General features: G+C 30.3%; 3 protein-coding genes across 3 annotated transcripts; all 3 read right to left on the minus strand.

The window, feature by feature from the left end:
- Positions 1 to 222: 222 nt before the first annotated feature.
- Positions 223 to 2187, minus strand: LOC106305294 (putative pectinesterase 52). The gene is made up of 5 exons (XM_013741675.1): positions 1903 to 2187; positions 1504 to 1663; positions 1188 to 1406; positions 568 to 818; positions 223 to 484 (listed from the first exon to the last, which is right to left on the minus strand). Exons 1-5 carry the CDS (start codon positions 2115 to 2117, stop codon positions 316 to 318), a joined length of 1014 nt encoding a protein of 337 aa, XP_013597129.1. The 5' UTR covers positions 2118 to 2187; the 3' UTR covers positions 223 to 315.
- Positions 2188 to 8744: 6557 nt separating this feature from the next.
- On the minus strand, positions 8745 to 10086 carry LOC106304689. Its single transcript, XM_013741087.1, has 3 exons — positions 9885 to 10086; positions 9486 to 9634; positions 8745 to 9052 (listed from the first exon to the last, which is right to left on the minus strand). The coding sequence occupies exons 1-3, from the start codon at positions 9988 to 9990 to the stop codon at positions 8975 to 8977; spliced, it is 333 nt and encodes a 110-aa protein (XP_013596541.1). The 5' UTR covers positions 9991 to 10086; the 3' UTR covers positions 8745 to 8974.
- Positions 10087 to 10420: 334 nt separating this feature from the next.
- LOC106304849 lies at positions 10421 to 11052 on the minus strand. The gene has a single exon (XM_013741236.1). It carries the CDS (start codon positions 10953 to 10955, stop codon positions 10719 to 10721), a length of 237 nt encoding a protein of 78 aa, XP_013596690.1. The 5' UTR covers positions 10956 to 11052; the 3' UTR covers positions 10421 to 10718.
- Between the last annotated feature and the right edge of the window lie 1288 nt (positions 11053 to 12340).

Raw genomic sequence — 12340 nt, forward strand, 5'->3', positions numbered from 1 at the left:
CATATATATAAAAAGAAAGTGAAACTAACTAAACAAGACTTTTCAGTGTAATATATTCACGAAGAAGAGCCGTCGTTGTTCATCAGTGGGATTTCTCAGCAATCTGCAGAATATCAAAGAGGCCCAACAACTGATAAATAAAGTTTAAGAACGATACAAAACGATGAGAACGTTTTAGTAGGCAACATATACTTTAGAGATAAATTGTAGTATGTCCACAGAAATAACAGTGTATAAAGAAGATTAAACACAATAATATTCTATTCAACAAGAGTAGAAAATAGTTTGGCAACAACAAAATAAAAGCGAGTTTCATTAGAAAGGAGGAATATTAGTGAGCCATCCATCTTGGTCAATGAAAGAGTAGGTAGCAAATTGGTCCTTAGCGAGCGTATAAGAAACAACTTTGTTAATCCAAGTAACTCTTCCAGATAAATGCGATCCTGCTCCTTTACACTCAACTTCTGCATACGTGAACCTCGATCTAAACACAAAATTACAAACATGATTATTTTTAAAGAAAATGAATGGGCCGGGGTATATATATATATGTAAAGATGTGCTTACTCGTGGCCACCGTAGTTCCAAGAGAACCAGCCCTGAGGGACGACGACAGAAGCGAGATCAGTTTGGAAGAAAATGACTCGGCTGAATGGACCATAGGCTCGTCCAAGGTATACATTCATGGTCCCTGTAACACTTCCACGTAGGAACACGAAGCCACTCGGGTCCCTTATACTCCATCTTGCTTGAGCCGTTATGAACCCATGGTTCATCATTGGTGCCAATACGCCAGCCGTTGCATGTATATGACAGTCCTGTCAAAACATTTTACATAAACTTCCATCTTAAAAGAAAACCTCTATCTTTTACTTGTATCTTAATCTTTGGTGTCACAAACAAAGAATGATGACAGTGGTACAAACATTACACGTTTATGCCACATCATTCTATAAAGAAATCATTGTATAATTATACTTGCAAATAGGTCAATAGTTCTTCGATCTGCTTTTACTTTTGCTATCAACCAAAAAGGCTTTATGAAAAGATTGTTTTGTGTGAATGTAACAATTCTTGTGTAAATAGTGATAAAGTGCGGTTTATGCGGCCATGCTATAACAATAGTAGCAAAAAGCACTCTAATTTAAGTCAATGATTGTAGAGAGAGATTAGGTATATATGCATACCTCGTAGATAGATTGGCCACTACCAAAAATGAAATCAATAGCACCTTCGATGTAACAGTTTTTGAAGAGATGTCTGCCTTGAACATCCCACAACGTATCTTGTAACCCCAAGAAACCGCAGTTGTAGAACGCTGATTTATCTCCATAAACCGTAAGCGCTACCGCTGGCTTTATAACCCAACTCGGTCTACTTCGAATACTCAGACGATTATACGAATTCTGCCACCAATATTAGATATGAAATTATAGTCATGTTAGTATATTGTCACGTCAAAAAAAGGTTATATAGTCAAAGATAGTATAGAAGCTACGTAACCATGATTGTTAAGTTTCGGACGACAACATGGGATGGGTGGGAGGTGAAAGTGGAGCTGACATCAGTGGCTGCGTGAGCATTGTACGTGATGGTCGTGACTCTTTGTCCCTCTCCTTCTACTATTATGCACGGTTTTGTCAACGGTATTTCCACCTTCTCTCTGGTTCATCATCACAAAACTATATGTTAAAAACGTTATTGTACTTTGCTATTAACCAGGATTCCAAAACGTTTTAAGGGAAGAAGATCAAGCGGACAAGCTAAACGTATTAAAGTTTTATTTAATAAATGGAAATCTAGGAAATATCAAACGTTATAAAACCGCGGTTAAGAACGTTGCGTTCGAAAACTAGAATAAATATATTAAAAAAAACTGTATCGAGTTTGGTCTTTACTTACACGTAGACACCTTCTTTTATTTTGATTTTGATCCATTGAGAATTGGGTTCAGGAACAGAATCAATGGCAGATTGAACGGTTCTGTGTTTTCCTGAACCGGCTAGGTCAACGAAGATTGTGTTTACCACTTTGTTACCACAAGTTTGATCAGTTGCTGTCGACAATACAGTACAAGAACTCAGAAGCAAAGCTATGAAGATGAACAAACCAGGCATGTTTATTATAAGTTTTATCGTATTTGTGAAAAAAAATCGAAGGGAAGAAAGAAGATTGAGAGGATGAGAATGAAATAGTATATGAGGATGAAAAATGTAATATGACTCTTAATTGTAATATGATTACGGTGGTGAGGGCTGAATTTTTTTGTTGCTTTAAGTGGAATAGTATATTTCCTATTTAATAGAGGATATATTCTGAATCTAACTTTCTCTTTATTACTACTACTAAATTGACTCAACGTTTTAATTTATCGAATTTTGGCTTAGTTGATATGCTGCGGACTGATTTCATTTTATTAAAGGGTAGGTGTTTTGAGTATTCGTTTGGATTCAGTTCGGATATCTTTTCAATTTTTTTGAATTTTGGAGTTTGAATCCCGTTCAGATGTTTATATTTTTAATTCGGTTTGTATCATTGTTAGTTTAGTTTGAATTCGAGTATCCATTTAAATTATGTAAGGAAATTTAAAATTAAAATATATGTTAAATTTAAAAAAATCTAAGAATAATAATAATATACAAATATAAATTTGAATAAATATCATTAAATAACTAAACTTAATATAAAAATTAGTTTGGTTGAGATATTTAGATGAAGAATTGGTAGGTATACTTTGGTATGAATATTTTACTATTTTCAGATATTTACTTTTAGCAAATTTAGATACTTTGAATATTTTAAGTATTTTAAATAATTTTAATATTTGAGATATTTGAGATATTTTCTAGATATTAATTATAAAAATAATTAATATATTTAATTATTATTATTAGTGTGAGTCACATATTTTTGGTAGCCAAAATATTTTAGATAGGATTCAGTTCCTATTTTTTAACATTAAATTTTGAATCTATTCAAATATTTTATCATTTTCAGTTGGAGTTTAGTACTATTATTCCAGTTCAATCGTTTCTTTGAACCCTAATTTTTTGTCCAGCTGCTGATGTTACTTACAGGAATATATAACATGGTAAGATTACGTATGCCTTATGTAATAATCCTATCTCAATTTATTTGAAGCTCTAAGATAGGATTATTACTTTTGCATATGAAATTTGAAGGTCATATGAATTCTGACATTTTATTTCTACACAAGTAAATTTTCTTACTTTTAATTTGAAATGATAATTTTGAATTATTTCTTGTTCAGTATAAAAGTTGTTAATTACAATAGTGGAAAATTTACAAAAACACACGTGCCTTTAAGAGTAGAAGTTCACCTATCCTCGACAATTTAATCAATACTATTAAATCAGAATTCTATTGTCCTTTTTACCTTAACATGTCATTTCTTTACTAACATTGCATGTTTCATTAAGGTCAATCAAGTAATATTAATAACACATTTATATTGGGTCATTTTTTTCGGATCCAGCCCACTGTCCACATCAGATCTCTCTTGGTTCATTTGGATCGATTAAGAAATCAGATCCAATTCTCACATTTTTTTTTCCTTTGGGCCATTGAGTCCAAATTCAAATAATTTTTTTTAACCATTCTAAATTATTTTTTTTTTTTCTTAATATAATTTAAGCATTCATAAAAAAAATTGATTTTTTTCATTAAAAAGTATAAATCCTTATTAAAAGTATATAATTTTTTTTATTAAAAATATTAATTTTTTATTAAAAATATTAACCACATAATAAAATTAATTTATCAGAGTTATACCAACTTAATTCATTAAAGAAATAAAGTTTAATTTTTTAAACATAAATAATCATTTAAAATGAAACACGATAAAGAAAGATAGTTTTTTATCAAATGAAACACAAATATATGAAATATGACATTTACTAAATATTTGTCAATTGAAAAAAAATAAAAATAAACATGCGCTTTAAAAGCGCGGGTCAAAATCTAGTTATTACTTATAATATTTGTTTTGTAACTTTTTTTATACTCCCTCCGTTCCTTAATGATAGACTTTTTAGAATAAAAGTTTGTTTCACAAAGATGTATTTTTTTATGTTTTCTATGAAAAAATTGTAAACTTCAAAAAAAATAATTGACTTTGTTGAATTATTATTGATTAAAAGTTATTGAAAATTGAAAATTACAGAAAATGATAAATTTATTATGGTAGTTTAATGTGTTTTCTTAATATGTGTGAAAATATTAAAAAGTCTATCTTTGTGGAACGGAAGGAGTAGTTAGACTTCAACTAAACCTTAAAAGAAATAGTATTGAAAATTAGTTTGGCATCGTATTTCTAGTGAAGTCTAACTAGAGATTATTGGTTGGTGTATTTTAATAGATACGAAAATCTAAACTAAATCTAGTATTATTGATATACGATTTTAAAATCCGTATTGAAGTCAAATGTTATTGGTTTTATGATTTTATAATGAATTTGAATGGATTTGTATAGATTTTTTTGTTAAAAATATAAAAATTTAAATCTGAGAAAAAACTTGCAGATTTGTAAATACTAATGAGAAAATTTGAAAATTCATATATTTTACTCGAATTTGTAAATACTATATGAATTTTTAAATCAATCAAAATATATAAACCAATAACACTTAAAGTGCAATCACGTTTTCGTCCGGTCAAGCACATGATAAATTAGTTCTTATCATTATCACAAGTAATTTTACGTCTTTGTCTGGTCAAGCAAATGATAAATTATTTCCTATCAGGTTTCAAATCTAAGACTCTCAGATTTATTGCAACATTTGTTCCAATTTTATTATCCAAAATGGAAATAAAATATTATTATATATTGTCATAAAGATTTACCACATTTATTGTACATGAATGAAAATATTTCTCTTTGTTCAGAAAAAAAAGAAGAATATTTCTTTGTTGAAGTTCATAAGGCAACAAATTTACTATCTCACTAATCGATAAAATGGACTGAACCAAACAATAAACATGTTTGAAAATTGAGTTGTAAGATAAATGACACTTTATATGGAATTTTAAAAGAATTTTCATTACTTTTTTCAAAACAAAAATATAAAATAAATATTTAAATGTGGGAATATCTTTTCGAATTGTGTGTAGATCGAGAAACAATTTTTTTAAAACAAAATTGATTAAATTAATTTTAACATTTTAAGGCATGATTGATAATGTTTGTAGCTTTAATTTTTTTTGCTCTAGAATAAATGTTGTAGACTTTTTGATGTAACTGTAGATTTTATTGCTGTAAAATTGTAAGATTATAGCAATATATTTTTTAAAAGCATGATTGGTGTACATTAACTGTAGATTAGTATTATATAGATATATTAACAACATATTCATAGAAACAAAACAAATTTATAATAATAATAATTTTACAGAATAAATAAAAAATAAGAATTCTAATTTCATTCATCTTAAGAAAAAAAAAATTAGTATAATAATAAGAATTCTAATTCCAATTAGGTTTTTTTTTAATTATCTTACGGCATCAAATAACTGAACTGATATGGTGACAACAATTATATAGTTCAGTTATTTGTCGTCACACTTTTAATTAAGATTTAGTATCTTAAAAGTGTGACAACAAATAACTGAACTGATATGGTGAGAATTTATATTGGATTTTTTACATTTATACAATGCTATTTAACCATTAATGTAGCTGTCACAATATGGTTGATTTTATGCATTGTCACGACATAGTTAATTTTATAAATTGTCACAATATTTATTTTTATAAAGAAAAAAAGACATATGTTCAGAGTAAACTGATAAAAATCTAGGTCAAGGTTTACCATGTTATTTGATTAAATGCCACAAAATATTATCAAATATTGAAAATTCTAATACATATATAGCCCAATCAAAGTTTTAATAACACAAGACATTTATAAATAATATGTATTTTTATTTTCTATATATAAAATACTACTACAGTTAAAATTCTTAAAATCACGTTTGATTTTTGGTTAACTAGGTGTTTTCCTGCACCATGTGCAGTAAGAATTTTTTTAAATCTAACTTATATTTAAAAATAAAATTTATTAAATATTATAGATTTTCCTATTTTCTTACTAATATTTAATATAGATTTGATATATATTAAATCAATTTGTATAAAACTAATAAAAATGATATAAAATTGTATAATTATCAAAAATTTAGCATAAACAATATTTATAAAATTTGTAGATATATAAGAAACTAATGATCTTACAATTAGATATTTAATTTTTTTAAAAAATTATAGTAATTTTTGAAAGCTTTGGTAATACAAATTGTATAATTATACAAAAGTAATAATATTTCAAAATTTGATGTATGAGTTATTACCATATTTAAAAAAAAGTTTACCAAAAAGAAATATCAATATTAAATGTAATATATGAATTATTATCATATTCTAATAAGTTTGCCAAAAATATAAATCAACATTAAATAAAATTATCCATGTCATATTTTTTCAGAAGCCATGTCATCAATTTCAGTAGCCATGTCATATTTGTTTTGTGAAATTGATTGTAGAGATGACATGTTGTAAAATCACTTCGCAAATATAGTCTAGGAGATTGTATTACAACAATTCAGAAATTACTACAATATAAAAATATTATGTGGGAAGATATGATGGAACCAAATTTAGTAAGGACTTGTTTTGTGGCACACGCAAAGTAGCTGTTTTTGGCATTTTACAATAATTACCAAAAAAAAAGCTGTAAAACGATATGCACCTTTCCAAACCTCTAAAGATCAAAAATTGATTTTAGCTATCGTTTGCGGTTGCTAGAGGATAACTAAAAATATTGTTTTTAAAAACTATATAAATATATAAACAAAAATATATATTATATTTATATTATAAAACTGCAAAACAAAAGTATTTGATTCAAGTTTTAGATATTAATATATAAACCCAAAAATATTTTTTTTTTAAATTAATAATACAATTTATAAATAATATTTTTACATTAGTTACAATAATATGATTTTTAATATTTATATCATTAAATAAAGTTTTACTCCCTCCGTATCACTTTAAGTGGTGTTTTAAGAGAAATTTTTTGTTTCATTTTAAGTGATGTTTTCAAATTTTCATGTAAAAAGTAAATGCAATTTTATGTTTTTTATTATTTGTATTCCGCAATATGATTTTTTATTTGTTGAATTATTTGTACTTATTGTTGTTTTCATATTGAATAAAATTTTGTAATTCTTTAATCAGTGTGCAAAAACCTTAAAACAGTAATATTGTTCTTTTATTACTAAACCACTGCTTCGTTTAATAGTCAACCAATCGTAATTATCTCGTAATCGCGCTAATTGTCAACTAATGTATCGGTAGTACGAAATATTTAATAACGTTTAAAACTGTCACAACAGTAACCTGTGTTAGTCAAACCCTAATTAGCAGTCTCTTTCTTTGAGTGGAGATAACATCAAAATAGATTGATAACTTTTGTATCCTTTTTTTGTTTCTACAGAAAGTTCAGAAATCAAAGATTAGATTGGTGGATATGGTAAACGACTTGTAAAATATGCCTAAGACACTTGGTGGATCGAGTCTCTTGGTTGACCACGAAGACAAAACTGGACAATGGTTAGGTTTTTAACAACTGAGACACATAGGCCCTGGGTGTTTTTACCCCAACCCAAAATGCCTATCTAACCCATAAATGTTATAAAAAAAATATCCTAATGGGACTTATGAACTTAGTATTTGGATGTTTTACTATAACCCGAACCAAACCGAAATCCAAACTAGGATTCTAAGATATCTGAAATTAGTTAAATACGTTAATGTTTTTATATATGTTAAGGTGATTTAGATATTTTAAAGTATATATGTTTTAGTTAATTTAGATAGTTTAACTAATGTTTAGTTAAATTTGTTAATAATTTCTATATTTTGAAAAAAAATTGGGCAAATCTCTAAAATAGCACATTTCTAAGTTTATGTCACAAAATAGCCCTCAAAAACTAAAATGACCAAAATAGCATTTTATCTTTTGAAAAATTTAAATTTTATTTATTTTTCAAAATTTGAAATCTTATCCCAAAACCCCACTCCCCAACTCTAAACCCTAAAACCTAAACTCTAAACCCTAAACCCTAAATCCTAAATCCTAAACCCCACCCTTTAACTTGAAATCCTAATGTCTAAATTAATTTACCATTGGGATATAAGTGTATATTTATCTCTTTTGATAAAACATTAAGTGTTATTTTGGTCATTTTTATTCTTAGAGGCTATATTTGTGACAAAAACTTTTTTAGTGCTATCCTAGTCATTTTCTCAAAAAAATTTGTCATTGCAATCCGATTCGAACCGAACCCGAAAGGAACCAAACTTAATTCAACCCAATAATTAGTAAAATCCTAACGGGACTTATGAGTATAACATCGAAAATTCAAAAATCTGAATCAATGGAACCGACGACGGCCCCGAACGCCCGTGACTAGAGACACCAATCAATTTGTGAGCCCCAGGAACTAAAAGTTTATACGTAAACTAGACCCTTGAGCTCAACGAAGTCATAACTTGAACCAAGCCCAAATCGAACACACAAGACTGGACTCTCATATCATGTAAACCTTGTGGGCAACGTTTCAATATTTCATCATCTATCAGGCGATTTAGTATTAGAATGAAACTGAGCATATTTGTCACGGTAAAAAAGGGAATTTTGAAGGCAGTCTTGATGCAGGGAGAGGAGGCCAAATAAAATACATCCACCACTTCAAAAACATACTGCTTTAGGATTTTCAAGCATGGCTTTATTGTTTCTAGACCCATGGAGATAACAAAGTACATGAAAATACAGAGAAATAAGTACTGAGTTTCAAGTGATTGGCAACAGTGCAATGCCTTAAGATCATTCTGAGAACAACTCATTCCAGTAGCAAAACCACACGCATGACAGAGACTCACAATACGATCCAATCACGCCTTTATAGCATCCGCTCTAGGTTTCCATAGCCCTAGCCTGTATTTCTGGCTGTATTTCAGTATCAGCTTCCTCTGCAAAACCAGAATTTAGAATTGTCAAAACAAAAAAAAAATCATATTCAAGCAAAAATATAGCTAACATGAAGAATTTAAAGTAAACAAATCAAAACATTTGATGGACCTATTAACATTTACATGAAAAGAGAAATGCCTTAGCGAGTGACAGAAACTCCGTACGAGCCTACATGTCATGCTTTTTGAAATGATAACAATGAGACTCTCCACTACCAAGACTACACGATAACGTGCATGAAAAGTTCAAGAACTCAACTTTTCTCTCCTTTAACTTTCTTTTCTTTAACTCCACTAAATTACGCAACGGAAACAAGTTCAAGGTATCAGATTATTTCGTTCTTAACATATATTATTACCAGAATAAAATGAAACGCCCACTGAAACCTATCCTATGTAAACCGCAGAGCAGAACAGAGACGTGATAACTTACATGTTTGCAAGGGATGCCAAACTTCTTGAGCTTGAGGGTACGAGTCACGAGCAGTTTCGAAAGATCACCTAACTCAGTTTCAAGCCTGGCAACATGGGTCTCAACTCCTCCACCAATCCCACTCAAGAACTCGGGAATCCCAACCTTCACTGCAAAAACATCACAAAATTATCAAATCCAATAAGCCAATGTGATCCAAGAGATGTCTCTGCAAACTACAATCAATGAAAATGAAACTATACACACAAGATTGATAAAAATGATTCCTTTTGATTATAAAAACTGAAAACAGTGAAAACCCACTAATTATTTCGACTAGCATTCGAAGCTTAAGGAGCTCTGAAGTAACGAATCGATACATACGCGAAGAAGCAAAATCGAAATGAAAAAGTCGGTTACCTGCGTAAGGAGCTGGTTTTGAATAGAATCTAGCGAGGCTTGGAGTCGAAAAAGGTTGAGTTTTCCTCAGAAATCTCGCGCTCTGTATCATTTGCATCCACGCCATTATCGGAGCTTTTTTTTTTTCTTGCAACAGTCTCAGGCGCCGACGAGTCTTCTTCCTTAGCTAGAGACTTGGGGGTTTCTGATGGATACGGCGTCGTTTAACCGAAAACGAGGAAGAAACTCACAATTGTTTGTTTTAAACGGCCCAAGCCCATTAGCCCAAATCAAACAAACTTTGTGTATTTTTTCCCGCGTGGTCCTTTTTAACATTTGATTTTTGCTTGAAGAGTGATTAGGTTCCTACTTCCTACCTAATCGTTGAATAAAATTTTGATTACCATTTCAAATTAACAAATATCTCAAAGTCGAAGACTATTCCTATTTTGATTTTTTTTTTTTTAAAATATTTATAAAAGAAAATGAAATCATATTGATGAACAATTTTTCCTTTTCGGGGGTTTGTTGGATTTGAACACTAACTACCAAAACATAACATGATATGATCATTCTTTTTTTGAGCAAACATAACATGATATGATCATTCTTTTTTTGGGCAAACATTGACATGATATGATCATTCAGAAAGAGAAATCAAAACTAAAACAAACTACGGCGAGTCACGAGTGAGCATCACGCGCATCCTTGAACAACAGCATCAGTATCTCCGCCGTTGCTTTACCACTAGCGTACGGTGGAAACAGACCAATTGGAAGATAAAATTAAGCAAAAACGAAATCCCAAAACTCTACGGCAATAAATAAAAACAAAATCCTAAGTCAAATTCAAAATTCAGACGGTGCAGCCGTAGAAGAGGAAGAAGAAACCAAGCATCGAGACCAAAGCCACAGACTCGAACGCCACCACTACTTTCCACACAACGTCGTCCACCATCACGGACAAGAAACTCAGCTCCGGTCGACTCCAGCTCAGCCAGCGCCACCGTCCGTAACCAACTCCTGAAAACCATCCCGGCTCGGATCCAGATGAAGCCAAGCGGATCGGCCACCACCTAGTCGTTGACGGCATCGGAGATTCAAAGGCAGAGATGGAAGTGAAGTGAGTCTTGTCTTTGTGGATTCTCTAGTGTTAATGCGACAGAATGATGTAGCTAATTGCGGAAAAGGAAACTTTTATAGCAGAAATAGTGGTTAGTTTAGTTTAACGGTTTAGATTGATGTCGTGGCGTTACATTTTCGAGATGTGCGGCTGTGATGGATACATTGGGATCTCTGTTCATGCTTCTTTTGAACTTTTTGCTTTATATTTTTACTTCCCTCGACCCTAATCATTGTGGCTAGTTGAAATGTGTACTATTTCTAGAATTTTTGCAGACATTATTTTAGCAAGTACAACGCATATGAGATCGATGTGGTCCATTTACAATGCCATGACGCCGCTACAAAACCCTCGCTAACATGGACGGTTTGTTTCGATCCCCGTACAAGGTTGGGTTAACGTTTTGATCCCTTCCACGGGAGAACTGATTAGCTTCCCTGATTCAGTGACCAAACGTTATATGATTACGTGCTTCTTACCGAAACATGGTGGATTATTTCCTTTTTCCTGGATATTGGGCCATGTGATTCGGTAAGAACAAAGTAATTAATGGGTCTATCCTCATTCTGCACCAAACGGGCCACTGAATATTTTTGGTTTTGTATTACGGTCCAATAAGGAGTTAGACTTCTAGTCTCCAGACTTCTTCTATGTTTAAACGCAAGAATCAACGGACTTTATGGAACGTGGACTTTAATCTCAAATGGGACAAATGAGTGAAAAAACCTACGACCACCTATTTTAATTTACATAAGACAATAATTGGAAAATTACAATATTGTCATTAATGAAATAACAATATGAGTCATTCGATTCTCTTTTTTCTCTTCAAACTAGAGTTGTCGGATCATAAAGAAAAAAGAGAATATGATATTTACGAAAACGCCATTAATGAAATATCAATCATAGCCGTTAGATTATCTTGTCTACGATTTAATCATAGCCACACGATTACATCTATCTCTCCTTCTCTCTTAATCTCAACTGCATGATCATTTCTTCCTTCTTCAATTACAACCATAGGATCTTTCTTATCTCATTCTTTAATTCGACGGAGTATAACTAGTATAACTCGTACAACTGAACATATTAAGAAATTTTATAAATGGTATATAAATGTTATAATCTATGGTGATGATTGTTTTGCTAGTTTTTAGATTTTAGTTTTTAGATTTTGGTTTTTAGTTTTTGGTTTTTGTTTTTGCAGTAGATTTCAGTTTTTTGAAAAACATGAATGGTTGTTCTAGATTTTGGTTTTTAGTTTTTGGTTTATGTTTTTAATATTAATATAAAGAAAAATATTAATACTAGTAAAATATTTATTCTGAAAAAATAAAAAATAAAATGCTATTATC

The sequence above is a fragment of the Brassica oleracea genome, chromosome C7 (assembly GCF_000695525.1).
Source record: "Brassica oleracea var. oleracea cultivar TO1000 chromosome C7, BOL, whole genome shotgun sequence".
In the NCBI taxonomy this organism is placed as follows: domain Eukaryota; kingdom Viridiplantae; phylum Streptophyta; class Magnoliopsida; order Brassicales; family Brassicaceae; genus Brassica; species Brassica oleracea.

What these genes read in the sequence shown, in the direction of transcription:
- LOC106305294 (XM_013741675.1), bottom strand. Translation starts at nt 2,117, where the DNA reads ATGCCTGGTTTGTTCATCTTCATAGCTTTGCTTCTGAGTTCTTGTACT. An exon ending in TCCGAAACTTAACAATCATG is followed by an intron (nt 1,407 to 1,503) that starts GTTACGTAGCTT and finishes TATTGGTGGCAG; the next exon opens with AATTCGTATAATCGTCTGAG. An exon ending in TGGAACTACGGTGGCCACGA is followed by an intron (nt 485 to 567) that starts GTAAGCACATCT and finishes TTTTGTGTTTAG; the next exon opens with ATCGAGGTTCACGTATGCAG.
- LOC106304689 (XM_013741087.1), bottom strand. Translation starts at nt 9,990, where the DNA reads ATGGCGTGGATGCAAATGATACAGAGCGCGAGATTTCTGAGGAAAACT. An exon ending in AAAACCAGCTCCTTACGCAG is followed by an intron (nt 9,635 to 9,884) that starts GTAACCGACTTT and finishes ATGTTTTTGCAG; the next exon opens with TGAAGGTTGGGATTCCCGAG. An exon ending in TTGGCATCCCTTGCAAACAT is followed by an intron (nt 9,053 to 9,485) that starts GTAAGTTATCAC and finishes CTGGTTTTGCAG; the next exon opens with AGGAAGCTGATACTGAAATA.
- LOC106304849 (XM_013741236.1), bottom strand. Translation starts at nt 10,955, where the DNA reads ATGCCGTCAACGACTAGGTGGTGGCCGATCCGCTTGGCTTCATCTGGA.